At 40.2% G+C, this 27,885-nt stretch overlaps 1 protein-coding gene across 5 annotated transcripts in view; it reads left to right on the top strand.

Moving 5' to 3' along the window:
- Herc6 (HECT and RLD domain containing E3 ubiquitin protein ligase family member 6) overlaps window positions 1–27,885 on the top strand; it is a 65,633-nt gene that overhangs the window by 4,863 nt on the left and 32,885 nt on the right. For all 5 annotated transcript variants that reach the window (XR_007590008.1, XR_007590006.1, XR_007590007.1 and 2 more), the window contains exons 4-12: window positions 3,271–3,498; window positions 4,730–4,827; window positions 6,632–6,759; window positions 10,790–10,926; window positions 11,392–11,465; window positions 14,982–15,100; window positions 16,018–16,077; window positions 19,043–19,136; window positions 23,152–23,344. Coding sequence is in view for 2 of the 5 variants with exons in the window: in XM_050131798.1 (XP_049987755.1) it covers window positions 3,271–3,498; window positions 4,730–4,827; window positions 6,632–6,759; window positions 10,790–10,926; window positions 11,392–11,465; window positions 14,982–15,100; window positions 16,018–16,077; window positions 19,043–19,136; window positions 23,152–23,344 (1,131 nt within the window). In the remaining 3 variants the exon portion in view is untranslated. The remainder of the gene's footprint in view (window positions 1–3,270; window positions 3,499–4,729; window positions 4,828–6,631; window positions 6,760–10,789; window positions 10,927–11,391; window positions 11,466–14,981; window positions 15,101–16,017; window positions 16,078–19,042; window positions 19,137–23,151; window positions 23,345–27,885) is intronic.

Here is a 27,885-nt window from a genome sequence, read left to right as displayed (position 1 = left end):
AAGTCATGCTGATTTGATTTAGAGTTGCTTGTGTGTATATGATTCCAGAGCTGAGCACTTGACATTGGACAAATACTTTTGGGACTCATGCCTGGTGAAGACTGGTTTTCATTCTCTCAGCAGTCATTATTGCCTGTAGTTCTTCTTCTAGGGGAAGGCCTCTAAGAGATTTCTCCCTTTGATTGTGGCTTGTCAGCTGATATCATTGGTCAAGCCTTATACAACAGTCATATTGCAGTTTCTCTGTCTCATCTAGAAGATATACTCTCTGAGTAGATTTTCTGTCATCTGACAATTACAGTATTTCTGTCTCTCTTCTTCAGTGTTCCCTGATATTTCTTTGTATATGTTTTCTTCTCTAGATAGCCTTTAAACCTCACTATACTTAGAGAAAGTGGGGTGGTAACATCATCTGCTATTATTAAGTTGGTGTTAATCTGTGTCTTTAATTCTGATCCTATAGTTGCTATGAAGTAGTGTGCACTAGAGTTTGATGCCTAGATGTTTAGGATTCTGTTTTATTGGTTAACTGGTCCCTTGATTACAATGAATAGAAAAATTCTAATTTATTTGAGTTTTAACTATCTCTTTGATTCATTCTAGTTTGAAGTCTATTTTGTCAAATATTAGGATGGCAATGCATGCTTGCTTTCTGGTCCCATTTGTTGGGAATATTTTTTCTATGTTTTTACTTTAGAGTAGTTTCTTTCCTTAAAACTACAATTGTTTTCTTGTAACTAACAGAAATATGGATTTTGTTTTTTTAAATTCAGCCTCTGTCTTTTAATTTGACAGTCAAGTCCATTAATACTTACAGTTATTGTTTAAAGGTGTGTGTTGATTGCAGTCTTTTTGTTGTTGTTGTTGTCTGTGTTCTTATTCTTGGTTTGTGTTTTAGTAATTATACCTTCATTTTTTTTCTTTCTGCAGTCTCTTAGCTATGATTATTCCTGTCTTCATTCTGAAGCATTTCTTCCAATATTTTTTTCAGGTCTGCTTTTGTATGTATGAATTCTGTTAGCATGTTTGTATCACAGAAACTTTTTTCTTTATATCTCATATATGGCTAATAAATTCAGTGGGTACAGATATACAGTTTTGTTTCTGTGGTTTTTTAGAACTTGGATACATTGCTCCAAGCTCTTCTTGTTTTCAGACTTTTCATTGAGAAATAATATATTATTATGATGGGTTTTCTTTTATTTATTTTTTTCTCTTGCAACTTTCAATATCCTTCCTTATGTACATTTTAATGTTTTAACTGTTGCATGCTCTGAGGAATTTCTTCTCTGGTCTTGTCTATTTGGTATTCTGTGTGTTTCTTGTGTCTTTCTGGGTAGGTCTTTCTTTAGTTTGGGACTGTATCCTTCTGTGATCACGCTAAGTTCTGGTTATGACACTCACCTGGAACCTGCCTCCTTTATCCATGCCTTAGTGCCAAGATTTGATCTTTTCATGCTTTCTCACAATTAATGCCTGTTCCCTTCCTATCTTTTAAAATGGTTTTCACATTCTTTTCTTTTGTTGTCTAATTTTTTATTTTTGGTTTTGATATTACATCTTTCGCTTGATCAGTTCTACTTGTGAGCCTTTCCTCTGAGTTTTCTACCTGGGTTCTCGAGCTTTGAAAGTGTTTTGTTTTCTTTCTAATTCCATCTCCATTTCCGCTTACGTGCTCCTCAATATTTCTATCTTTTTTATTAGATTTGTATCTCACATTCATATTGGCTATATCATTTCTCTCACATTTGCTTTTTCTTGAATACGAGACAGGCACTTGTTCTCTATGTTCACTAAACTGTGTCCTTTTTAAAAAACTCCTTGAATTCTTCGATGAAGTTTATGTTGTTCTTTTTAGGTTCTGTACCTCATTGCCCATCTGAGTAATTCTCATTGAAGAATCTTTTACAGGACAGGTGTATCTTGGGGTGTATATACTGTCTTCATCTTTCATGTTGTTTCTACAAGAAGACAAGGGCATGCGGACTTCTTTGGTTGGCTATGTTTCTGACGTGGACAAGGCATGCTGTGAGACTGGACTCTAGTATGGCATGTGTGTACTCAGCTTAGACTGGAGAATGGATCTATCCCAGTCCACACGGGGTGACCAGAGTTAGGAAGGGTCATGCCAAAGCATGCAGAAAGGTTACCCGTGTCTCCTTATCACATGGACCAGCAGAAGATCCTTAGTGGAAAGGAGCCTGTTATAGGGCCAGTCCCAAAGAGAAGAGTGGCTGGGGGTGGGGTGCCAGGATCCCTGGAAGGCAGCTGCAGGGTGATGTGATTTGGGAACTGGAATTAAATTGTTACAGGCTCACTTTGACCCCCCCACCCCTTTGGAGAGAAGATTGTTGGGAGCGGGGAGGGGATGTGGGGTGGAGTGGGTGGGTGGGTGAAATAGTAGTTTGAGGATACTATAATTTCCCATGGTGACTTGGCTAGAATGGTTATAATTGAGAGATGAGAAATGGTTGTATTCTGCATTGACTTGGCAGCAGAGAGGTGAGAGTTAGGATTCTAGTTTGAATGCTATAGGAAACACAAGTCAAGAGCAACTCCAAGTATTTGTCTTTGCAAAGGAAAAGAATGGATATTGTTTTGAAGGGGCTCCTGAATACGAACTTGATGACATCCACGCCTTGCCTCTCATCAGATAATTTTAGTCTTGTTTCCTCCTTTATCCTTGTCGCTTTGCAACATCATGGGTGAACTTGTAGGATATTATAGCAGAAACTTAAGCCGAACATAAAAAGACAACTACTACCTACCTCACTTACATGTGAAATCAAAGAAAGCTGGACTCCTAGAAACAGCATAGAATGGTGGTTGCGAGGAACGAGAAGTGTTCACATTTAGATAAACACGGTCTGGAAACCTGTTGTTCTGTAATGTACCTACCATAACAATAATGCTTTATATACATGACCTTGACGAAGAATGCAGGGTTTTGTTTTCTTCCACTTTCCTGTTTGCTTATTTTCTTGCTTAGTTTGAGCATGCTCTAGATCTATACAGCTCCAGCCCTGCAAGCATAATTTGCAAAAAACACCACCAACAAAAGCCCTGTGTGAGGTAATTTAATCATCAACTGTGGCATTTATTAGAGTGTATATGGATATTAGAATATTACTTCAACATTTCAAATATATATGTTTCTTTTGTCAATTATACTTCAATAAAACTGTAAAAGAAGTGTGGAACTAAGGTGATAATTTTTTTTACTATTTTGGTAATTGGTGTGCAATTCTTAAATGTTCTTTATTTTTGTAGATGGCCAAGTGTTTTCATGGGGAAGTAACAGTCATGGTCAGCTGGGCCTGGGGAAGAACTGCAGTTCCCAAGCCAGCCCCGAGAGGGTGAAGTCCCTAAAGGGAATCCCACTGGCTCAGGTGGCTGCAGGTGGCAATCACAGTTTTGCTCTGTCTCTCACGGGGACTTCATTTGGCTGGGGAAGCAACAGTGTTGGGCAGCTGGCCCTCAGTGGGGAAAAAGCCAAAGGTAAGGAAATAGTTCTTTCTCTGTAGCTGAAAGACTAGCCTGCTCAATGGCACATCACAGTGGTTTCCAAACCCTGCCACGTTAGCATCGCCTGGGAAACTGTATCAGTGTCCTATTGCTTTAGGAATAACACCACAGAACTTTTATCTATACAAAACAATGCACTTTTTATGTAGCCAGTAGTCTGTTACCCGGTCTCAGGCAGCAGGGTTGCCTTGCTCCCTGAAGGTTCTGGGTGAGAATCCACTCTGTTGTCTTTCCTAGCTTCTATAGAACTCTAACATGAATAGGATATTCCCTGTGTCTTCAAAGTCTGCGGTGGCAGATTACGTCTGTTTTAAGTCATGCCATTGTGACACTGATTCTTTTGCATTCATTCTCTCAGTTAGAGGAATACCATTGACCCACCTGGATCATCCAGGCTAATCTCGCTACTTTATGGTCAACTGATTAGCATTTTAATTAACTGATTTCCTTATTGTTTCTTTGCCAGGTAACTTATATTTGCAAAGCTCTGGGCTTGGGATGGAAACCATTTGTCTACCTTTAAAGCTCTTGATGCCCAGGTTGAGCTCCACGCCCATTAGGTCAGAATGTCTGTGAGTGACAGTCAGGCTTCAGCCATTCTGGGCTTGGGAATCACTGATCATATAACAGGAAATGACTAGTTCCTGTGTTAAGAAAAAAAAGTCTCTGAGCACCCGTCGCTCTAAAATCCAATTCATTAAGAAGTCTTCTCAAAGAACTCCATACTCCTCCATTATCTCTTTGAACCTGGCCAATCTATATCAGCACCTACTATAGGCCAGTACTTTGGAGATCACTTGCATCCCATCTAACTCTCTTAAGATAAGTTCTTGTATTCTTTGTGTCACTAACATATGTTCTGACACCTACTATATATCAGAAATGAATACAAATTACGAAAACATATTGGGAGCCTTGGTATGTTTGAAGTTAATTGCTTGATATTTTCTAGAAAGTTAAGGGTTTCCAGAAATAAGTATTAAAGTATGGATTTTCCCCCTCAAATCATGTTTTAATACTTCTGAATTTTTCACTTTTAAGATCCTGTTGAGCTATAAGACAGAGATGTGGATACTACAAAAGTTATAGAATTATAAAAAATTCTGAGCTACCATACCACACACACACACCAGAGTCTCACTTTGTAACCCACGCTGGTCTCTCAGTCTTTCTCTTATATTCTAGAAAGTCTGCTTTCTTTCAGCAGTGAAAATCCACAAGCCTAATTCAATTGGTGCCCTGAAGAGTTTGGGTGTGGTTTATATCAGCTGTGGTTATGAGCACACTGCAGTGCTTACTCAGGTAATTCAAACGTGCTTCTGTTTAGACGTTGGAGAAACGGTAAAATGATATGTGTCCTGTCTAATGTGAAAAACAAGCGAACTGAGTCTGTACAGGTTACTGTAACAAAGCCCTGACAATTGGGATGCACACACTTCTCAGAGCTCTGGAAGCCAGGGAGGCCAAGATCAAGGCGCCAGCAGACTTATATATGATGATGGGTACCCAGCAGACTTACATATGATGATGGGTACCCTTCTGATTCCTAGGAGTCAGTTGATGTGTTCTCATGCGGTGGAAGGGGTCAGAGTATCTTCTCTTGAGTCTTCTTTTATAAAGAGAATAATTCCATCAGTGAAGGATTTACCCTCATGGCTGAATCAGCTACCAAAGGCCCTAGTCCACCTCCTAATAGCACTATAATAAAATTTAGATTTTGTTTTAAAGATTTATTTTGTGGGTATGAATGTTTTGTCTGCCTGTATGTCTGAGCATCACACGCACACATAGTGTTCATGGAGGCCAGAAGAGGGGGCCAGAGTCCCTGGAACTGACGTTACAGACAGTTGGACTTTTTGTGGGTGCTGGGAACAGACCTTATGTCTTCTGCTGGGACACAAGTCCTAACTGCTGAGTCATTCTCTCCAGTTTGTGGAAATTAGGATTTTAAATTTATAAATTTAAAAACGCAAATGTTCAAATATGACATAAGATGGATTTCAATATCAAAAAATACCTACTTAATGTGCAAATGTCTAAAGTAGAAAACTGACCATAAATCAGGAAATTTCTCAAGATACCATAGTAGAAGCAAATGTAGGAGCCATTTTAGAACATTTGTCACTGTCAGTGCAGGTGCACAGAAAAATTTATTGTATCGTTTTCAATAATCCACTCAACAGACAAGAACACACTTCATCACATTCCTTGCTTGATACAACAAGCCAGTTTGGTTAGTGTTTTCTTCTGCCTCTTACCCCGGCTGTCCAGTGTATTCTAATTGGACAGAGAGGTCTCGCCATCATAAAGAACAGGCTTGAAAATGATTTCTATAACTTAAACGCTTGTTTAAAGACTGCATTCTGCAGGACCAGGTAGTGTATCAGTGGTAGAATCCTTGACTTTTTGGAGCTGATTTTCAATGCCAGAAAAAAAGTTTATATGCCTAATGATTTTTAAATAGTAGTATTCCTACTAATGACTATGACTTCAATAGATAAAATGAGGACCATAGGAATTAAGATAAGTGCTCTACCACTTAGCTATATTCCTAGTCCACCAAATTATTTTATTATTTTTATTACTTGTTTTAAAACCATGACTTCAATTGTTTGAATTATATTAATCTTAGTTGACAAGAGAAATCTAGAAGTGTGTGTGTGTGTGTGTGTGTGTGTGTGTAAATGAGTGAAAATGCAAGAGGATTCAGATTCTCTGGAGCTAGAGTTCCAGGAGGTGGTGAGCTGTCTGACATGGGGCTAGGAATCAATCTCTGACCTCCGCAGTACATGATCCTAAGTGCTAAGCCATCTTTCTAGCCTCTCTCTTAGCAATTTTAAATGTATAATATATTTTTAACGTTTGTGCATAATTTTAAAGGAAATTTCATAGATAAATTTTTAAATAACTTTTGGAATAATAAGATGGATAATTTTGGAATAAGTTTCTGGAAATTTTTAAATGAATATAGATAATTTTGGAATAAATTTATAGAAGTTTATAAATCAACTTATAAAATATACAAATCAATTTCACATATTGTTTTCATCTTGTGATAGTTATATTTTAAAACATGAAATTAATCTGATTCCTTATTTTTAAACAGGATGGGAAAGTGTTTACATTTGGAGACAATAGCTCTGGGCAGCTTCAGCACAGTCCCCAAAGTGAGAGAAGAGGCCCACAACTCGTGGAAGGACTTGGTGGCCCTGTTTCGATGATAAAGTGTGGAAGGTATTAAGCTTTTTAAAAGTGTTTTAATAGAAAGTATTAAGCTTATTACTTAGAAAACAAAAACAAGCTGGACAACGTTGGCACGCACCTTTAATCCCAACACTCGGGAGACAGTGGGTTCAAGGCCAGCTTGATTACAGAGTCAGCTCCAGGACAGCTAAGGCTGTTACACACAGAAACACTGTCTCAAAATATCAAAAAAGTAAGAAAAAAGAAAGAAAGAAAGAAAGAAAGAAAGAAAGAAAGAAAGAAGGGAAGGAAGGGAGGAAGGAAGAATGAAAGGAAGAAACCCAAAATATGTGGCTATTTATTTATGTTTTTCAAGACAGGGTTTCTCTGTAGCTTTTGAAGCCTGTCCTGGAACTCGCTCTGTAGACCAAGCTGGCTTTAAACTCTCAAAGATCTGCCTGCCTCTGCCTCCTGAGTGCTGGGATTAAAGGTGTGCACCACTGCCAACCGGCATTTTTTTAAAAAAAATTGCTTTTTTAAATATATTTTAATTTAAAATTTCCATTTATGCTAATACTTTTGTAACAAATAAGCATTAGAAGTTTAGTATATATAGACCACCTATGAGTAGAGGGTAGGAGAGAGTTAAATAGCAAAGGTGGTAGTGTTTGCCTGCTTAAGTTGATAAAACAAATTAATCTTATGCATGCAGAACATGGTGACTATTTGAAGATATTCACGGTTTTAGATAGCCTAATTATGAGGACAATTTGAGTATTTCTGTATCTATCTCAGTACATTAAAAATGCTTGAATTTAGAACACATGGAATAGAATATGGGACTTAGAGATAAATTTACACAGATACAGCTACCTACCTCTTTACTGGGAAAAAACAACAACAGTGTATTGAAAAAAATGGTTCTAGTAAAAGTGACTATCCACCTGAATAAAAATGAAATTAGATTTATTCCTCTCACCCTGCCCAAAAGTTAATTCAAAGTTAGTCTGGAAAGTAGCCCAGGGACTGAAGTGCTCTCTGCACAAGTGTGAGGACAGAGATCATATCCCCAGAACCCACGTAAAGGCCAGGGGCGGGTATGGCAGTCCACCTGTCATTCTAGCCCTGGCAGGCGAAGACAAGGTACCCCCCAGAGACTAGTCATCTCAGCAGTCTTTGCCTGGCCTCATAATAGATCCCCATCTTAATGAATAAGGAATAAATGTGATGGAGGGAGATTCCTGACATCAGCCTACAGCTCCCAGAAACACACACGTACATTTGCCCACACTCATGTGGGCATGCATACCTACATGCTTGCACACCATCCATGCACAGATACAGGAGACAGAAAAACGTTAACTCAAGTGGATTACAGACTTTAATTTGAAACCTGAACCCCTGGAGTGCTAGAGGGAGACAAGAGGAAAACCCTTCACGACTCAGGCATGGCAGAACTCTCTAAGCAGGACTCAATAGAACAGAAGCAGCTCCAAGAATTAACAAGTTGAATTGCATGGCATTTGGAAGCAAGGAGTCTACTGGCAGAGTGAAAAGACAGTCAACAGAATGAAAAAAATTTCTTGCCAGCTGCATCAGACAAAGGGCTAGGATCTAGAACATAGGGGGAAAAAAACCCAAACTGCTAAGAAACAGGCCATGAAATGAGCACATGGTTCTCTCCGTAGGCAGCACAAATGATCTGTAAACACGTGTACCATGTTTAGCCTTTGAGATTCCACCTCACCCGTGTCAGAATGGCTGTTACTAAGGACAAAAGCACAAGGAATCTTGGTGAGGATGGAAAAAAAATCTAGTGCTGGTGGGAGTTTAAACTGGTGCAGTCACCATGGAAATCAGCATGGAGGTTTCTCAAACACGTAAAAAGCAGAACTACCATTGGACCCAGCTGTGGCACTCTTGGGCACACACCCAGAGGAATCCATATCTTCCCATGAATACTTACATACTATTTGCAAAAGCAAGGAAATTGTATCAGCCTAGACATCCCTTGATAGATGATTGGTAACGGAAATGTGATACAAATATACAATAGAATTTTCTTCAGCTATCAAGAAAAACAGAGTGTGAAATTTTTAAGAAAGTGAATAGATCTGGAAATTACTATATTAAGGGGGGTGACTCAGACACAGACAAGAGCATGTGCTCTCTCAGGCAAATCTTAGCTTTTACTGTTTGTCTGTATGCATACATGTGGGTGAAAGCGTGATATGTCATGAAACTATAAAGGGGACCAAAAAAAGGGAGAAAAGACATATTGTGAAAGGAGAGCAATGGAGCACTTGTGACATGAGGTCAGAAAGGATGCTACAGGGGTGGGAGGGCAAGGGAGGAGGGACACAGAGAGATGTGAGCACACCTGGCAAAGAGAAGCAACAAAAGAAAACATCTGAGAGCATTATGATGTAGCCTAATATTTTACATGCTGTGTTTTTGTTTGTTTGTTGAGACAGGCTTTCTTATTTATTTATTTATTTATTTATTTATTTATTTATTTATTTATATTTACCAAAGGTTTCCACCTCCTCTGTTCCTCCCTCCTCCTTTCTCCCCCTCCCTCTCCAGTCCCAAGAGCAGACAGGGTTTCCTGCCCTGTGGGAAGTCCAAGGTCCTCTCCCATCCATCCAGGTCCAGGAAGGCGAGCATCCAAACAGACTAGTCTCCCACAAGACCAGTCCATGCAGTAGAATCAAAACCCAGTGCCATTGTCCTTGGCTTCTCCGTTGGCCCTCATTGTCAGCCGCATTCAGAGAGTCCAGCTTGATCACATGCTCCATCAATTCCAGTCCAGCTGGCCCTGGCGAGCTCCCATGAGATCAGTCCCACCTTCTCAGTGGGTGGATGCACCCCTCGCGGTCCCAACTTTCTTGCTCATGTTTTCCATCCCTCCGCTCCTCACTTGGACCTTGGGAACTCAGTCCAGTGCTCCAACGTGGGTCTCGAGACAGGCTTTCTCTGTAGCTTTGAAGTCTTTCCTGGAACTAGCTCTTGCAGACCAGGCTGGCCTTGAACTCATAGGCCTGCCTTTGCCTCCCAAGTACTGGAATTAAAGGTGTGTACCATCACCACCCAGTTTACATGCTAAATTTTAAAAATTAAGAATAAGTATTTAAATACATGATATGTAGCTAAGCTGGTAGAGTCTTTGCCGGTAGAGTAAGGGTCCAAGAAAATGAAGGAAGACCCCAGACTCAAATAGTATGCAAGAGCAGAAAGTGATTTATTCTGCAGAAACAGCCAGTGTATGTGGGGTCAGCCTCTTGTACAGAATGGCAACCATGAAGAAAGGCACACAGGTCCTCTTACGCAGTTAGGGGAGTTTCAGGGACAGTAGTCATCTCATACATAATTGGTTAAGCAAGCAGCAGTTACTCTAGTATACTTTTAATTGGCTGGGGTTTAGGTTTACCATTTTTAGACATACTTGCACGAGCTTGGGCAAGTCCAGACCTGACTCAGAAGGGGGCTGCTGGATTCGTCCTTGCGATATTGTGGCACTGAGTAAGGCCTTGTCTGTGCTCTTTCCCTCATCTCTGAATGCAAGGATGCTGTGGATAAATGGTCCCTTGCAGCTCTCAGAAACCAGAAACCTGAATTCAGTTGTGAGAGTGGAAGAATTTAACCCCTTTATTAGCACTCACCGAGCCCTAGAGTAGATTCCCCACAACCACACGTACTAGACGTGGCAGTGGTACCAGGTGTGGAGGTGGTGAGCTATGCCTCTAAGCCCAGCACTAGAGAGATAAAGGCAGAAGGATCAGAAAGTGAAGATTATCCTGTGCACCATGGAGAGATAGTAGCAAGCCTGGTCTACACGAGACTTGACTTCAAACAAAAACAAAAAGCCATATGATAGGAACTATAATAAATCCCCATCGCTAATACTACTAGTAAGTTAATGGCACCTGTAGTGATGTCACCTAGTCTGTTGCAACACTAGCGCTGTAATGAGACAGCTGGCTGCGTGGTGAAGGTAAATCTATCGTTTTGTTTTTCCTTGAACTCAGAAGTTCTGGTTCTTTGGAATATCATATCATTGTATTTGTACTTTATGTTGCAGCTATCACACCCTTGCATATGTCTACACCACTCGTCAGGTGGTATCTGTAGGCCGTGGACCAAGTCTCACAAGCAACCCAACCCACCAGGAGGCCCAAGCAGAGAACCCTGGTGTCACCTGCCTGCTCTCTGCAAAAGGTACGAGTGCTCCCACCAGCATGGCTGGTTAACTAAAGAAGACATGCCGTTCAGCCTTCTTCCACAAGATCCCACTGAACTATGCTTATGGTTCTTAGTTCTCTAATTTTAAACTGCCACTCCCCCCCCCCCCCCGGAGTAATGGGTAATCATTTCTAAAGACTTAACCAATACAAAAGAAGACGTCAAGTTGGCTACTTAAAAATCTTAACAACATCCTTTGATATATTTAAGCAAATGCCCAAGCATGTTAACCCCAACTCATTGTGAAAATGCCTAGAAACAAAAATGTTTATTGAGTGAGTAAGTAACATTTGATTTGGTCAAAATTAAATTTTTATGCTATTTGTAATAAAAAATTAGGAGAGTATAAATTTTCCGACAAATGAATAATTTGACTTAGTTATGTATAGATTAATTTTTTTCCAGGTAAAACTCTGAACATTTTTTTTTTTACCTTTTTAGACCTCATGAATATTCAAGTCAAAGACATTTTTGCTGGAGCATATGCCAACTTTGCTACAACTCATCGGATATCAGTAGGCGCTATTTCTTTTTAAACTTATTTTTTTTTCTCTAGATTTCAGGAGTTATTTCTTTTTCTGGTGCTAGGAAACCAAACCCAGAGCTTTGTATATGTTAGGCAAGCACTCTCCCCTGAGCTATACACACCTTTCCCTTCATTTCAGGCTAGGGTTGGAGACGGTAGATTTTTTATGCTTTCAGATTTCTCACTAGATTAATGTATGCCTCTGCTAGAATGGTTTTGAACGTTAGAAGTGTGGGAAACTTAACAAGACCTTGACTCAAATAATGAACAGAGGGCTGGGGATGTAGCTCCATGGGAGAATACGCGTCTAGCACGCAAAAGACCTGGATTTGACCCCAAAGTGGGGATGGTAGGCAATGGATGGAGGCAGTGGGGGTAAGATTTAGGACAAAAGAAGAGAGGAACAATGGGGCAGGGGAGATGCCTGGAACAGAGGGGAGAACGAAGCACAAAATTAGGCTGTGGGTGTTTAGAATGCAGAGGAGGAGTAAAGGAGACGCGAAAGCAAAGTTCCTGGCACGGGGTCTAGGAAGTGGCTTATCCAGGGAAACTAGGGTGCACAAAAGTCAAGTCAGAGGGTCACAGAAGGGAAGGGAAGAGGAGGGAGGGAAGGGAAGAGGAGGGAGGGAAGGAAAAAGGAGGGAGGGAAGGGAAAGAAAGGAAGATTGTATTGTTTTAACAGAGAGCAAGAAATCTGCCTGAGGTGTGGTCAGAGAAAGAGGAGGAGAGGAAGTCTGGTGACAACTGAGATGGTTTGACAGAAAGATAAATTAGAAGGTCACGGGAGGGCTCCTCACAGTTCTCTGAAGGAGTGGCAGAAGAATGTCCCAGAGCAGGAGGAAGAAAACCAGGTCCAGTGCAGAATCAGTTTGTCTTTCTGTTACTGGGATAAACCCTGTGACCAAAAGCAAATAAGAAATGAAAGGGTTGAACTGGCTTACAGCTTATAGTCAGCCCATCAAGAAGGGAAGTCAGGGGAGGAACTGATGGCAGGAACTTGGAGACAGGAACTGAAGTAGAGACCATGGAGGAACACTTCTTACTGGCTTGTTCCACTACCATTTTTATACATCCTAGGCTTACCTGGAACTAGCTCTTGTAGACCAGGCTGGTCTCGAACTCACAGAGATCCGCCTGCCTCTGCCTCCCAAGTGCTGGGATTAAAGGTGTGCGCCACCACCGCCCGGCCCCCCACATCAATTATTAATCAAGGAAATGAAGGAAATGGTCTAGAGATTTAAAAAAAAAAAACACAGGCAATCTGATAGAGTCAATTCAGTTGAGAATCCCTAAGCTTTATGTCAAGTTGACAACAGCTATGATAAGCGCAGAACTGAGATGTCAGAGCGGAAACACAGTCCGCTGTGACTGTGAATGGGGGTTTGTTGGTGGCCAGTTATTGCTTGATGACCAAGGTGGATGTGAGCGTGAGAGAAACAGGCTATGTGAGAAAAGGCGAAGGAAGATGTGCCAGTGATTGTGGTTGGTCAGCACGCTGTGAAGTTGTCTTTAGTGGCATTTGCCTTTTGGAAATTGACTTCAGAGTATCTGGACCTGAACATCTGGAATTTCACAGTATGATAAGGTAGACATAAAGGAGCTGTGGGGTGGCTATGTTGTGAAGCCTGGGAGCTAAGCGAGCTGAAGAGCATGATGATCAGAGAGGGCATGAAAAACGCTGGACCCGGGGCTTCATCTTAAAGAAATGAATCAAGAAAATGCTTTGCGATGGGCAGAAAGACTGCTGCAAATGGTTGTTTAAAATGAAGCAACTCTTAATGATAGTCCAACTGATGCCCTGGAAGTAAAGTGGGGCCTTTCAAGTAAGTGCGATTAAGCATCTTAACCATCATTTGGAGGCCTCTGCAGACATTTTAGGTTGGTACCCTGACGATGACTGCTGCTGGTATCCAGTGGATAAGGGCTAGGAACAGTAAGTTTTAAATATCCTACTAGTGTAGGAGCCTCACAACAAAGAATTCTCTATCCCCAGGTGTTCAATCACTTCACTTTAGAAATCTTATCCAGGTCTTGACTAGCTAAAATGAGGAGAGGAAGGAGTGGAGGCGAGATTGGGAGCCGAGATATTGGGAGTAAAAGATAGATGTTGCATCAACTGTGAAGCTGCTGAGAGTGAGGACGGGAAGCATGGTGAGAGGAGCAGTGGTGCGCACACCAGCGACGCGGACCGATGAAGCTTCCAGGAAAGGAGGGGCAGAGGGCACAGTCCCATGTCATGTTTACAGAGAAGCTAAGGACTTTGAAGAAAATAAATGACACATAAGTGCCAGTAGGGGGTGCCACATAGTACTGAGATCCTAGGATGTAAGAGAAAATAAATCTTGCTTTTGATAAACTACAAAGTCACTAGGATTTAGATCAAGGAGCACAGGTAGGGTGTGGAGGTGTGGCTCAGTGGCACCTCCGTTTTGTGAACAAGGTCCTGGCTCAGACCCCATCACCAGTACGGGGTGGAGGACTTGAAGCATAGTGGTTACACATATTGTTCAAGAGGATTTTATTTGATTCTTGAAAAGCAAAATGATATAGAATGTTGCCATTCCTGATCAGTTCAGTAGAGCCGGAGGTATACTTTACAGCAGAATACTAATGCTGTTCCCTGCTCTTCTTCTATGAAAGTACAAGCTCTCAGTATGTATCTAGTTGAGCTGGCACTAGGATCCGCTTACAGCAGCCTCCCGAGTGCAGAGATGATAGGCATGTGCCCCTGTGTCCAACCACTTTAATTTTATTCTTTAAATAATTTTAATTTTTATATTATCACACCAAGTACCCAGTATTCAGGAGGCTGAGTAGGAGGACTTTACGTTTCAGGCTAGTCTGGGCTATATAGTGAGGTCCTATCTGAAATTACATATAAGATGTGTATATGTGGTACTGGTTACCATTTAAAACACATTGCCTAATCAACTATTGTCACTACCTCTCAAACCTTTTAATCACCCCAAACAGACACCTGATATCTATTAAATAATAATTCCTCACTGCTTTTTCTGCAAAGTTGGTATATGGACATCCTTTTCACATGTGGAATCACATAATGCCTTCTGTTTTGATTTATTGAACTTAGCATATTTTAGGATATATCCATCTTATATTAGTACATCATTTTTTAATGCTAAATAATTTTATTGCATATTATTATATATTTATCTTATTGAAATTGCATTCACCTACTGATTGGCATGTGTTATTTTCATCTTGTGGCCATGTGAATAATGGTAAGATGAATTTTGATCTATAAGCACCCGTTTCAGTCTCTGTTTTCAATGTTTCTTGAGTTATTACACTTTTTAAAATGCAGATCAAGTGAAATGGCCCAAGTTAGGAAGCCAAATGTTCGGACCATCCTGACGTCAAAGCACAAGTGACCAAACATCTGCCCAAGAAGGCAGGACTCGTGTGTGCCAGGTGCTTTATTGATTGTTACTCAATACATGTGGCGTTTTCCTGGTCATTTTTGCCTTTATTTTCTTCCTTGAAGGATCCTAGGTCTACAAGTGTTTCCATGAAAATTCTGCCAGAAATTAATCGAATCAACCAGTCACTGATACAGAAGTGGATAGCAGCAAGAAAAAATAAAGAGCGTGAAGAAGCCGAAAGGTGACCCAGCTTGATGACCCATAGCCACTCCCATGTTTCTCAAATGTTGATCATGTTGTCCTAGCTGTAAGAAAGAAGGTTTGGCTTTGTCATGGTAGGATTTTTATTTTGGGTGTGATTCTCTTTTTCTACTTCTTGGTTGTATCAGCCATTGATGTGCATAGCAATTAGTCTTTTTTTTTAAATATAATTTTTTATTGAAAAAAAAATTTCCGCCTCCTCCCTGCCTCCCATTTCCCTCCCCGTCCCCCTTTTCCCCCCTCCTCCCTCTCCTCTCCCCCTCCCCCCACTCCTCTCCCCCTCCCTCTCCAGTCTGAAGGGCAGTCAGGGTTCCCTGCCCTGTGGAAGTCCAAAGTCCTCCCCGCTCCATCCTGGTCTAGGAAGGTGGGCATCCAAACTGGCTAGGCTCCCACAAAGCCAGAACATGAAGTAGGATCAAAACCCAGTGGCATTGTCCTTGGCTTCTCAGCAGCCCTCATTGTCCGCCATATTCAGAGAGTCCGGTTTTATCCCATGCTTTTTCAGTCGCAGTCCAGCTGGCCTTGGTGAGCTCACAATAGATCAGCCCCACTGTCTCCGTGGGTGGGTGCACCCCTCGTGGTCCTGACTTCTTTGCTCATATTTTCCCTCCTTCTGCTCCTCCTTGGGACATTGGGAGCTCAGTCCGGTGCTCCAGTGTGCGTCTCTGTCTCATCTCCATCCATCTCCAGATGAAGGTTCTATGGTGATATGCAAGATATTCATCAGTATGGCTATAGGATAGGGTCATTTCAGGTTCTCTGTCCTCAGCTGCCCCAGGAACTAACTGGTCATGATCCACAGGTTGAGAACCAGGTATATGAAAATATTACCTCACAATTTCAGAAGATTGGACACTCCGTCTAGTTGTGACTTTGCCTTTTTTATTATATTTACAGAGAAATCAGCACTATATTTTCATCTTCTGCTTGTTTGACTGCAAGCTTTTTGAAGAAAAGGTAAAACTTCAATGGGAATCACCTTAATTTAAAATACTGGGGGTATTTAAAATGAAAATTTTAGTGCCAGGTTGAGTGTGAATTTTGTCAGCACACAGAGTCCAACATAGAGAATTCTCTGGTTGACGAAGGGTTCTTTCATTTTATAAACTAACTCCCCCATGGTTTTCCTCTGTTGTCTTGTTGGAGGGAATGGTGTTTTATTCAGGCTATTATAACTACAGATAATCAGCTAAGCTTGATATTTCTTTACTGTTTACAAACTAGAAGTTCATTTTACAGTTCCTGCTGAGTCGGATAAATAAAGAAATGAGACTTGTTCGTTTTGTTTTTCACATATCGCAAAAATTTAATTTCTCTCTCATTTGGTTTAATAGTAGGTCTGATTCTGAGAGTTGGTTAGTTAGTCAGTTTGTTTTGGAATTTTAGGACAGACTTAGTAGTCCATGGAGTACTCATGTAGTCCAGCTAATCTTGATCTTGTGTGCAGGTGAGGAGAATCCTGAATATCTGATCCCCCTGCCCCCATCTCCCAAGTGCTGACATTACCTAAGAGCATGAATAATTATTTAAGGGTAGTTGCAATGAATAGCCGCCATCCTGTACTCACTCTGCCATCTCTTTCCCATTTGTCCCTTCTAGTTTGGAAGGGAAAGACTCTCTGGCACATGATGTCCCCTTTCTTTATGCTAGCCTCAGACTCTCTTATTGCATGAAGGTGAATCCTCCATGCAAATAGTGCAGGAGTTAAGATCATACAAACTCAAAATATGCCAAACTCGTATATTGATTATTTCCAGCTGAAATTACCTAAGGCATGATGTAACAGATTTTTCTTTAGGTTGCCAGCTCACAGAAGACAGCGTGGAGGTTTATTAATTATGAAAGTTTGACCTAGAGCTTTGTCTTGTCCCATTAGCTCTTAGAACTTAAATTAACCCATTATATTAATCTATGTTTTACCCCATGGCTTTTTACCCCTCTTCCATCTTGCACCTCCTGTTTCCCCTCTGTGTCCTCTGGCATCTCTCTCATGCACCTAGATTCTTCCTCCTACTTTCTCTCTCTGCCGTAAGTCCCTCCTATACTTCCTACCTAGCTATTGGCTGGCCAGCTTTTTGTTATAGCCATCACAGAAATATACCTGTGTACAAATACCCCACTACAGCATGAAAACTACTGAACAGATTATCTGACCTATTTCTTTCTACATGCAGCAAGCAATCAAAATTTAAGGGCCAAGGGAAAGGTGTCACCCTATATCAAAGTAAGAAAGTCGAATGGTAAGGGGAGTTGTAAGGAACACATGTGGATACTCACTGGAGTAACCCTCATGGCTATACGTGTGTGCGTGCACACTCGCATGCACACACATGCACACACACTCACATATGCACACTCCTCCTACTCATTTCCTTAAGAGTTACTGCCTGAGTCTACCCACCCATTTGTCTTATCATTCTTTCAAAAACATATCTTTTGGTTTAAAAGTATAGAGCACCGTGCTTTTGTCATCTCTTCAGACTTATCTTGTCCCTATGTACATGTAATTTTAATAAAGCTTATATGTGTTTCTTTTGATACTCTTCCTCGTACTAATTGATGTTTTAGACCTACCCAAAGAGTTCTCAGGGCCAAGAGCAAGGCAGAAGTGTCCTCTTCCTCTTCTACAATACCATTTTTTTTAAAAGAAGAAACATATCCATGACCACTTTCTGGAAATTTTAAACTTCTAGGCAAAGATTGCAAAGGAGAAAGAATTTGGGAGAGAAATTTACAGCTAGAGCTTGTATAAGTATTCTAATTCTAATATCAATAGTGATATTTAATTCAGCAAACACACACTATTTTATTATTTTTTAAGCTGCTAGACTTGCTCGATACTGGTCATGAAATGTAACCAAATCAAGCTGCTAACTAGACAGGATTTGGGCATTATTCCAGTGCAGAAAGGGGTGGGGTTGAGAAGACTTGAGTAAGAATCCTGTGCTGGTGGAAACAGCAAGGGCAGGGCTTTGAGGTAGGAGATTCAGAGACTCCCAATGCACAAGCTGTGTGTTAATGTTTTCCATTAATGAGTTAATGCGTCTTTCAAAAAGTTTCTAAAATGAACTATCAAACCTCTGTGCTGACAAAACACAATAAAACCACTATTATTGCATCACTCCACCTCTTAATGTAACCATGGAAATATACAGCTTAAGTCGAAATGGCGGCTAGAAGTAACAGTGCACACCCGTAATCCTAGCATTTAGAAGCTGAGGTGAGAAGATCACAAGTTTAAGACCAGCCTGGTCAGAGTGAGACTTTGTTTCAAAAAGTAATAGATAAGCCGGGCGATGGTGGCGCATGCCTTTAATCCCAGCACTCAGGAGGCAGAGGCAGGCGGATCTCTGTGAGTTCTAGACCAGCCTGGTCTACCGAGCTAGCTCCAGGACAGGCTCCAAAGCCACAGAGAAACCCTGTCTCGAAAAACCAAAAAAAAAAAAAAAAGTAATAGATAAATATGCAAATAAGTAAGGAAACAAACAAATAGATATAACCATACGTGGAGAGGAGGCAATTCAGTCTGGGTTGATGGCTTCTTGGATTTAGTATACAACATCTTGCTAGGGATCAAGTTGTAACTTTGTGTATATGTTATATTATGTGTAAGGCCTTATGTCTGAGATTGAGCCCTGGGCTCAATCCTAGTACCATAAAGTAGAATATAGTAAAATGACATAAAACAAAATCCTGCTAAAATTGCAGCCCATACTTGATGCTACTGACAGAGATAACAAGCTGTTGTTTTCTCCTTTTTTAACAAGAGCACATTGAACAATTTCCATGTCACTCTAGTCTGTCATTTTGAAAAGAGGAAAGCTTTAAATAAATATTTTGTGCATGGTAAGATAAAAACAAAATAATATGCTGTTCTTTTTTTCATCTGTTTATGTGTTTTTAACATTTGTTGTAATTATAGAGATCCTGGAGAGAAGAATTTAATTGATGTGGACTTAAAAATGGCAAGGGATGTCTTCAAAAAGTTAGCAGAAGTGCCATGGATTTCTTACTTGGTAACAGCCACTATTTATTTGACTTACTTAAGATACAGCATAATCACACTTTTTTTATAGGAATAATATAATAGCAGCTTAGTTTGGTGGGAGGTAGGTGGCCAGGACCTGTGAATGAGACTAAACAGGGGGCTAGTCTCCTTTATGAAAGTACTATAATCCAGACATGGTAATAGGTGGTGGCATTTATTTCTTTTTAAACCACGAAATGCATAACAGATATAGTCTTTTTGTTTTCAGTATGAGGAAAGCAATAGTGAGACACAAAGCATCTATCTACCAATGCACATGAAAATAACTGTGGTTTAGGAAGCAGGAGATCATCTGGAGAGTGGTTTTAAAAGACCAATGTCTGTTTTGAGATGAATCTTGGGCGTATTTCTGGTGAACCTCTGTGTAGTAGGAGAAGGGGCCCACTTTTGGTCCCAGCCACCCCTCTAGCTTAGCCCCAAAATAATCACACAGAAGCTGTATTCATTTAAATACTGCCTGGCCCATTATATCTAGCCTCTTTTTGGCCAACTCTCACATCCTGATCTAACCCATTTCCACCAATCTGTGTATCACCATGAGGTTGTGGCTTACTGGGAAAGATTCTAACCAGTGTCAGTCTCAGGCAGGAGCTTCATGGCGTCTGCCACACTGCCCTTCTTCCCAGCATTCAGTTCTGTCTTTCCCACCCATCTAAGTTCTGCCCTATCAAAAGGCCAAGGCAGTTTCTTTATTCAACCAATGAAAGCAACACAAATACAGAAAGACCTCCTACACTACCTCTGCTACCGATTCATCCCATCCTTTCTTTGGGTAATGTTTCCTTTACCTATGATTTTAAGTTTGTTTTTAAGTCTGTGGTCTGGACTGTGTAGAAAGGAAGCTACAAGTTTAGGTTGTGATTACAGGAAGCTGCAAATTAACAATAGACAGCTATCAGGATGTCTTGGCACTTTGGGATTGCACAACATAGTATAGTGTGGGTGTCTTACAAACAAAGGAAACTGACTTCTTAGAGCTTTGGAGCTGGGATATTTGGAAGCTCTAAGATTCAGATGCCACCATAACCAGTATCTAATAAGGGGGAAATTGATAGAAGACTATGTCCTTATTGTATTTTCATGTAGTTGAAAGAAAGGGATAGGGGTTTTACTTATAGGGCCACTAATCCCATTGATGAGGACTCTATTTTTATGAACTAATCATCAACAAAAAATTTTGTCTTAATTCTTTACTGTACTGAAGGGTAGGATTTCAACATATGAACTTTTGGGAGACACAGACAATCTGTTGCTCAGGAGAAAGGAAGACAGGCTGTATTCATTTGCATTGAAAGCTAGGGACAGGGCTTATGTACTAACTTATTAGGGTAAAGAAAACGAGAGAGAGGACATCTATGGGCAGAAAAGATGGGTTTCTACAGAGACAGATAGAAAAAAAATGTTCACCTGTGATGTTCCTTATACAGTTCCTCATCCAGGTGTATATGGTCTGAATGCTTTATTTCTTTCTTAGTAATAAAGCTTACCTCAAAGGGATTTATCACAGCTTTGCTCCTAAGAGTCCCTGCTTGAATCAGATGTAGGAGGAGCTCCAAAATTACTGGTTTTTGCCATAGCTATATCTCAGTTGACCTCAGTTTAAAGTAATCTTTAGTGCTAGTGTAATCTTCAGTAATACTGCACCTACTTATATGAGTCATAATTTAATTCTCATTATCATACACACATATATACATATGGCTAATCCCCATGCCATTTAAAGGGATCCAAGTACATTCTACATTTGGAAGAGAATGGGGGAACTTTTGGTTGTTATGTAATAAATACTATATTCTCATTTTCAAAATAAAGAATAGTAGATATCCAGTACATTTGGGCCAAGAATTTATTTAGTTGGTAGGGAGATAACTCCAGGTGCTCTTCTCCGTGTATTTCTGAGAAGTGTTTGCATCATGGGAAGTTCATGGAAGGGGGTTCTTAATGAAATCCCTTGGGAAATAATGCTGCACATTTTTGTGAATTATCATGCACATTAGTAAATCCAAGACTCCATGATGTCATATACAGAAAGGAGTCTAACTTTACTATTTATTTTTCTTGGAGTTATTGACATTGTGATGAGTTTTTCTATTTAACACCTACTAGCAATCCACAGAAATTATTATTTATTTGCTCCCTAGAACCCTTTAAAAACAGGAGATGGTGAAAGACATCTGTAATTATAGCAGTCTGGAAGTAGAGTCAAGAAATTCAAAGAATTTAAGCTCATTGTCAGCCCTATGACAAGTTCGAGGCTAGTCTGCAGTACATGAGATTCTGTCTTCAAATAAGATAAAATAAACTCAGTTATTTAAAATTAAAGAATTCTGTTAGACCTGAAAAGAACAAACTGTAAGAGGGTTAAATGTAATAAAATAATATGGAGAATTTCACACTCCAATGCTGCATATATCATCTTATTTAGCTCTGTGTCATGTACAGACATACACTTTAGTTAACAAAGCAAAGATCCACTAGGTGGAGAATTTTAATACTAGCTGCTCTGACAGAAAACTTCTGAACCCCAAGGACCTAATCCAATGAATATTTAATCCTCTTTCTAAAGTCCAATGAGGGATGGAGGAGAACTTTCTCATAGATTTTTTTTTCACTCTGGCTTCATTCCAATGTCTTAAGACCCTAAGACTATACAATCCTTCATTGGCTCTCCTGAGTTTGGTCACATGAGAGGCCATAGAGGCCATAACTGGCATGTCACCTTCACATTCAGAAGCTAGGACTCAGTCACAAGGCTCCACTCAGCTCCAGAGGACACTGAGAAATGCCATCTGATGGGACACTAGAAAGAAAATGAAAGAAGATAGGACAATGTTTCTTTTCAAGGCTGATTTGGTGCCAGGTAGATGAATATTTGAGCTATCTTAAATTGAGTAGCTTTCTCTCTCTATTGTCTTTAATTGAGACTCCTCTTCTTCATCTGTAGAGGGAAAAAGGTTAGAAACAAAGCAAAAAAAAACTACTTCACACAATTATTAATGTAATTCACATGTGATCCCTTGGCATGTGATCCATACTCAATAAATGTTCACACAAATATAAAGACCACCATATAGACAGTCATAGTGGTCCATGCCTGTAATCCTAGCACTTGAGAGGCTGAGGCAAAGATGCTCAAGGGCTCAAGAGTTCGAGGTCACCCTGAAGTACACAGAAAGACTCCTTACTTTTCCAAATAAAATTTGTTTTCCAAAATAAAATACAAACCACCACCACCAAACCTCCAGTTATTCCTACTGTTACCTTTTATGTATGCTGTATCTTAAAAGTCTACCCATGAGTAAAATAAGTGTCAATTTAGAGCTATGTAGACTGTGAAAAAAAAAGAAATAAAAAGTGGGTTTTGTATGTGTCTGTGTGTGAGAGAGGGTAACAACATTTTCTTCCCATTTCTTCTTTTCTCTTTCTGAGACAAGGTTGCCGTATCACAAATGGGCCTCCATCTCTTTGGGTGGCCTTGAACATTTCATCCTTTTTCCTATCTCTGAGTGTTGCACAACCACATCTGGTCTATATGAGTCAACACCAGGGTTTCAGACACAGTAGGCAAGCCCTCACTCAACTTGGTTTTAATTTGTGAGCTCACATGATCCCCCACCTCAGCCTTCTGAGTAATGGACTCCACCTGTGTGCCACAGCGATTAGCTTACAGAATTGTTTCTGGGAGCCTTTGCGTTAGTTTCAAACCAACTATTTACTGTGTACATCCATTTCCATGTGATATCACTTTATTTCCTTCAAGTACTCTAAAATGAAGTGGGCAGCAGGCTCAAATGAGCTCTACCTCAAAGGTCCATGGAATGTGTAAGAGTTGATGGTGTTTTATCGATAAGTTTCAGAAGGACTTAAATGAACTTCCTAACTGGAAGACAGTTGAGTAAAACCTGCAGTCATAACTTGTATTCGTTCACAATAATGTGTCTTGTATAAACCCAGCTTTGTTCCTTGCCCCCTTTTGTTCACAGATAATCACATGTCTTCAGAATAAGATTATCAAAGATCTTCCATACAATTCTCCACATCAAGATGCTTTATTGGTTTTTCTTTTGGTCCCGGAATGTCCCATGATGCAGGACCCTTGGAACATTTGGGAGACCCCGACAGTTGAATTTGCAAAGGCTATTTGTGAAATGAATACAGAATCACTTGAATTCTTGAGTAAGTTTTATATCATTCTACAAATATATTCAGTAGAATCACATTTGAAGTAGAAATTGTAGCAAACATTGGATACAGTTCATAATACCTATTCGAGTACATGGTATGTGAAGTTTTGTGAAGATTAACCACAAACCACCACTCTCACCACAGAGCAAGTGTTGTTCTTCGATGTAGCAAGGACTTTAGCATTAGAGTTCATTAACCATACAGTGTCTAATCATGATAAATCAGACTTTACAATTTTTGCTCACTTTTTGAAAACTTCAAACATTTAATGTAGAGTGATAAGAAGCAAGGTTAAACTTATCACTTATTTTATTCAAAATCATGGTATTTTCATAATTTTAAGTGAATGTTGAAGGTCTGATGCTTAAAAAATACAAAAGTTTATATACGTAAACTATAGACGATCCCGGAAGCATCTTAGAAAGAGGTTACAGACTCTAAATTCTGTGTGTGAACATCAAAACTCCCTGTTTTGGTCCTTGGGAAGATGACTAAATGCACACATTCCAGTCCTCAGCCCCCACAGGAAAAGCTGGCATGGTTGCAGGTACCTGTAACCCCAGAGCTGTGAGGAACAGAGAAAGGAGAAGAGCTGAGGCTTGTGGGCTACTAGACTAGCTCCAGATTCAGCGGAAGAACCTCCCTCAAATAAGGCATAGAATGATTACTCAAGACACTGGACATCCTGCTCTGTCCTCTGTGCAGGTGTATGTGCACATGTGTGTGCACACGCACTTTTATAACAACCCTCTCTCAAGAGAGAGACCAGGTGTTGCTTAAGGGCTATGTTAAACCAGCTTTTAAAGTTCCCATCACTCTCACATTGCCAGTGCTATCCGGTGCTTCCATTCTTCTGCTGCTATAGTAGTGAGGATGTGTATTTCTTGGATGGACATAAACTTAGACATGCAAGAAAAAGGCAAATGCAAAGCACAGTTACAGAATTAAAATTAATTGAATGAGCAGTGCATTTTTAATTAAATATATAAATAAATATAAATTATATATATATGTAATACATATAAATAAAATTTGTGTACGTACACTTTAAGTGAATTTATGTGCATCATACATGTACCAGAGCTGGTGGAGGCATGAAGAGCATATCGGATGCCCTGGAACTGGAGTTACAAACAGTTGTGAATCATCGTGTGGGTGCTGGGAACTGAACCTGGGCTCGGTTGCCGCTTAACCATGGAGTCATCTCTCTAGCTCCAGCATTTGCATTTTTTTTTTCAAGAGATTTTTCTGGGATGTGGGAATGAACCTTTGTAATTCCAGCATTTGGGAGGTAGAGGAAGAGGACCAGGAAGGAGTTCAGGACAGCCTTGGCTAAACAGTGAAACCTGGGTTATATGAAAATTTTCTCTCAAAAAGTGCTTTTTCTTTCTAGATCTAGGAGTTACATTTCAAAAGGCCTGCCTCACTCTTAAATTAAAAAAAGTTTCCAGTTTCCCACTATAATTTTTGAATGTATGTATGTATGTATGGATGGAGCTGGGGACTAAATCTGGCACTTTGTGTATACTAGGCAGACAGCCTACTACTAAGCTGTATCCCCAATCCTTTGTACTACCATTTTATTTATTTTTAAAGATATTTTTATTGCTTTTATTGATCTGTGTATTTTTCTGCACTCCCTTCCCTAATAGTAATTATACATATTTGTGGAGTACAGTATGACATTTTTTATCTTCGATTTTTTTGATGTGCTTGAGTACTTTGTCTACATGTATCTCTGTGCTCCACATTCATGTCTGTGGCCAGCGAAGCTAGAAGACAATGAAGGATCCCCTAAAACTGGAGTAAGAGGTGGCTGTGAGATGCCACGTGGGTGCTGCGAATCAAGCTCAGTCATCCATAAGAGTAGCTAGCGCTCTTAAGTGCTGAGCCATCTTCAGCCCCAGTATGATATTTTTACAGTGTATACAAATCAGATCAAAGTAACTGACATATTTATTATCTCAAACATTTATTGTTTTCTTTATGTTGGGAACATTTGAATTTCTCTCTACTGGCTGTTTTTAAACAATTAATTATTACTATTAACTGCCTTACGATGTTGGGATGTTGGAAGTCCTTCTAACAGCCCACTTGTACCAGTCAGTTATCCTCCTTTCCATGGTCACTGTTCCTTCTACCTTTATGAGATCAAAGTTTTTAGTTTACACTCAGAAAAACATTCCAGGTTCCTAGCTTATTTAATAAGTTCTTGAGTTCATACATGTTTCTTTTTTTTCTTTTTTTTTTAGAGGCACTCATAAACATTTTTTATTTATTTATTAAAGATCTCTGCCTCCTTCCCGCCACCGCCTCCCATTTCCCTCCCCTCCCCCGATCAAGTCCCCTTCCCTAGTCAGCCCAAAGAGCAATCAGGGTTCCCTGCCCTGTAGGAAGTCCAAGGACCACCTACCTCCATCCAGGTCTAGTAAGGTGAGCATCCAAACTGCCTAGGCTCCCACAAAGCCAATACGTGCAGTAGGATCAAAAACCCATTGCCATTGTTCTTGAGGTCTCAGTAGTCCTCACTGTTCGCTATGTTCAGCTAGTCCAGTTTTATCCCATGATTTTTCAGAACCAGGCAAGCTGGCCTTGGTGAGTTCCCGATAGAACATCCCCATTGTCTCAGTGTGTGGGTGCACCCCTTGCGGTCCTGAGTTCCTTGCTCGTGCTCTCTCTCCTTTTGCTCCTGATTTGGACCTTGAGATTTCAGTCCGGTGCTCCAATGTGGGTCTCTGTCTCTGTCTCCTTTCATCGCCTGATGAAGGTTAATATTCAGGAGGATGCCTATATGTTTTTCTTTGGGTTCTCCTTCTTATTTAGCTTCTCTAAGAACCCGAATTATAGGCTCAATGTCCTTTATTTATGGCTAGAAACCAAATATGAGTGAGTACATCCCATGTTCCTCTTTTTGGGTCTGGCTTACCTCACTCAGGATAGTGTTTTCTATTTCCATCCATTTGCCTGCAAACTTCAAGAAGTCCTTGTTTTTTACTGCTGAGTAGTACTCTAATATGTATATATTCCATACTTTCTTCATCCATTCTTCAATTGAAGGGCATCTAGGTTGTTTCCAGGTTCTGGCTATTACAAACAATGCTGCTATGAACATAGTAGAGCATATACTTTTGTTGTATGATAAGGCCTCTCTTGGGTATATTCCCAAGAGTGGTATTGCTGGGTCCATGGGTAGGTTGATCCCGAATTTCCTGAGAAACCTCCACACTGCTTTCCAGAGTGGTTGCACAAGTTTGCATTCCCACCAGCAATGGATGAGTGTACCCCTTTCTCCACAACCTCTCCAGCAAAGGCTATCATTGGTGTTTTTGATTTTAGCCATTCTGACAGGTGTAAGATGGTATCTTAAAGTTGTCTTGATTTGCATTTCCCTGATCGCTAAGGAAGTTGAGCATGACCTTAGGTGTCTTTTGGCCATTTGAACTTCTTCTGTTGAGAGATCTCTGTTCAGCTCAGTGCCCCATTTTATAATTGGGTTGATTAGCCTTTTACGGTCTAGTTTCTTGAGTTCTTTATATATTTTGGAGATCAGACCTTTGTCAGTTGCGGGGTTGGTGAAGATCTTCTCCCAGTCAGTGGGTTGCCTTTCTGTCTTAGCGACAGTGTCCTTTGCTTTACAGAAGCTTCTCAGTCTCAGGAGGTCCCATTTATTCAATGAGGCCCTTACTGTCTGTGCTGCTGGGGTTATACGTAGGAAGTGGTCTCCTGTGCCCACGTGTTGTAGAGTACTTCCCACTTTCTCTTCAATCAGGTTCAGTGTGTTTGGACTGATATTGAGGTCTTTCACCCACTTGGACTTGAGTTTTGTGCATGGTGATAGATATGGGTCTATTTTCATTCTTCTACAGATTGACATCCAGTTTTGCCAGCACAATTTGTTGAAGATGCTCTCTTTTTTCCATTGTATACTTTTAGCTCCTTTATCGAAAATCAGGTGTTCATATGTTTGTGGGTTAAAGTCAGGGTCTTCTATTCGATTCCATTGGTCGACTTCTCTGTTTTTATGCCAATACCAAGCTGTTTTCAATACTGTAGCTCTGTAATAGAGTTTGAAGTCAGGGATGGTAATGCCTCCAGACGTTCCTTTATTGTATAAGATTGTTTTGGCTATCCTGGGTTTTTTGTTTTTCCATATAAAGTTGATTATTGTCTTCTCCAGATCTGTGAAGAATTTTGATGGGATTTTGATGGGGATTGCATTGAATCTATAGATTGCTTTTGGTAGAATTGCCATTTTTACTATGTTGATCCTCCCAATCCAAGAGCAAGGGAGATCCTTCCATTTTCTGGTGTCCTCTTCTATTTCTTTCTTCAAAGACTTGAAGTTCTTGTCAAATAGATCTTTCACTTCCTTGGTCAGGGTTACCCCAAGATATTTTATGCTCTTTGTGGCTATCGTGAAAGGTGATGCTTCTGTGATTTCCCTCTCTGTTTCCTTATCCTTAGTGTATAGGAAGGCAACTGATTTTTTGGAGTTGATCTTGTATCCAGCCACGCTACTAAAGGTGTTTATC

This window comes from Alexandromys fortis, unplaced genomic scaffold (assembly GCF_014885135.2).
Source record: "Alexandromys fortis isolate MF-2015 unplaced genomic scaffold, M_Fortis_MF-2015_v1.1 scaffold_343, whole genome shotgun sequence".
Lineage (NCBI taxonomy): Eukaryota > Metazoa > Chordata > Mammalia > Rodentia > Cricetidae > Alexandromys > Alexandromys fortis.
Note: the sequence above shows the minus strand (reverse complement) of the source record. Positions and strands in the feature narration are given on the sequence as shown.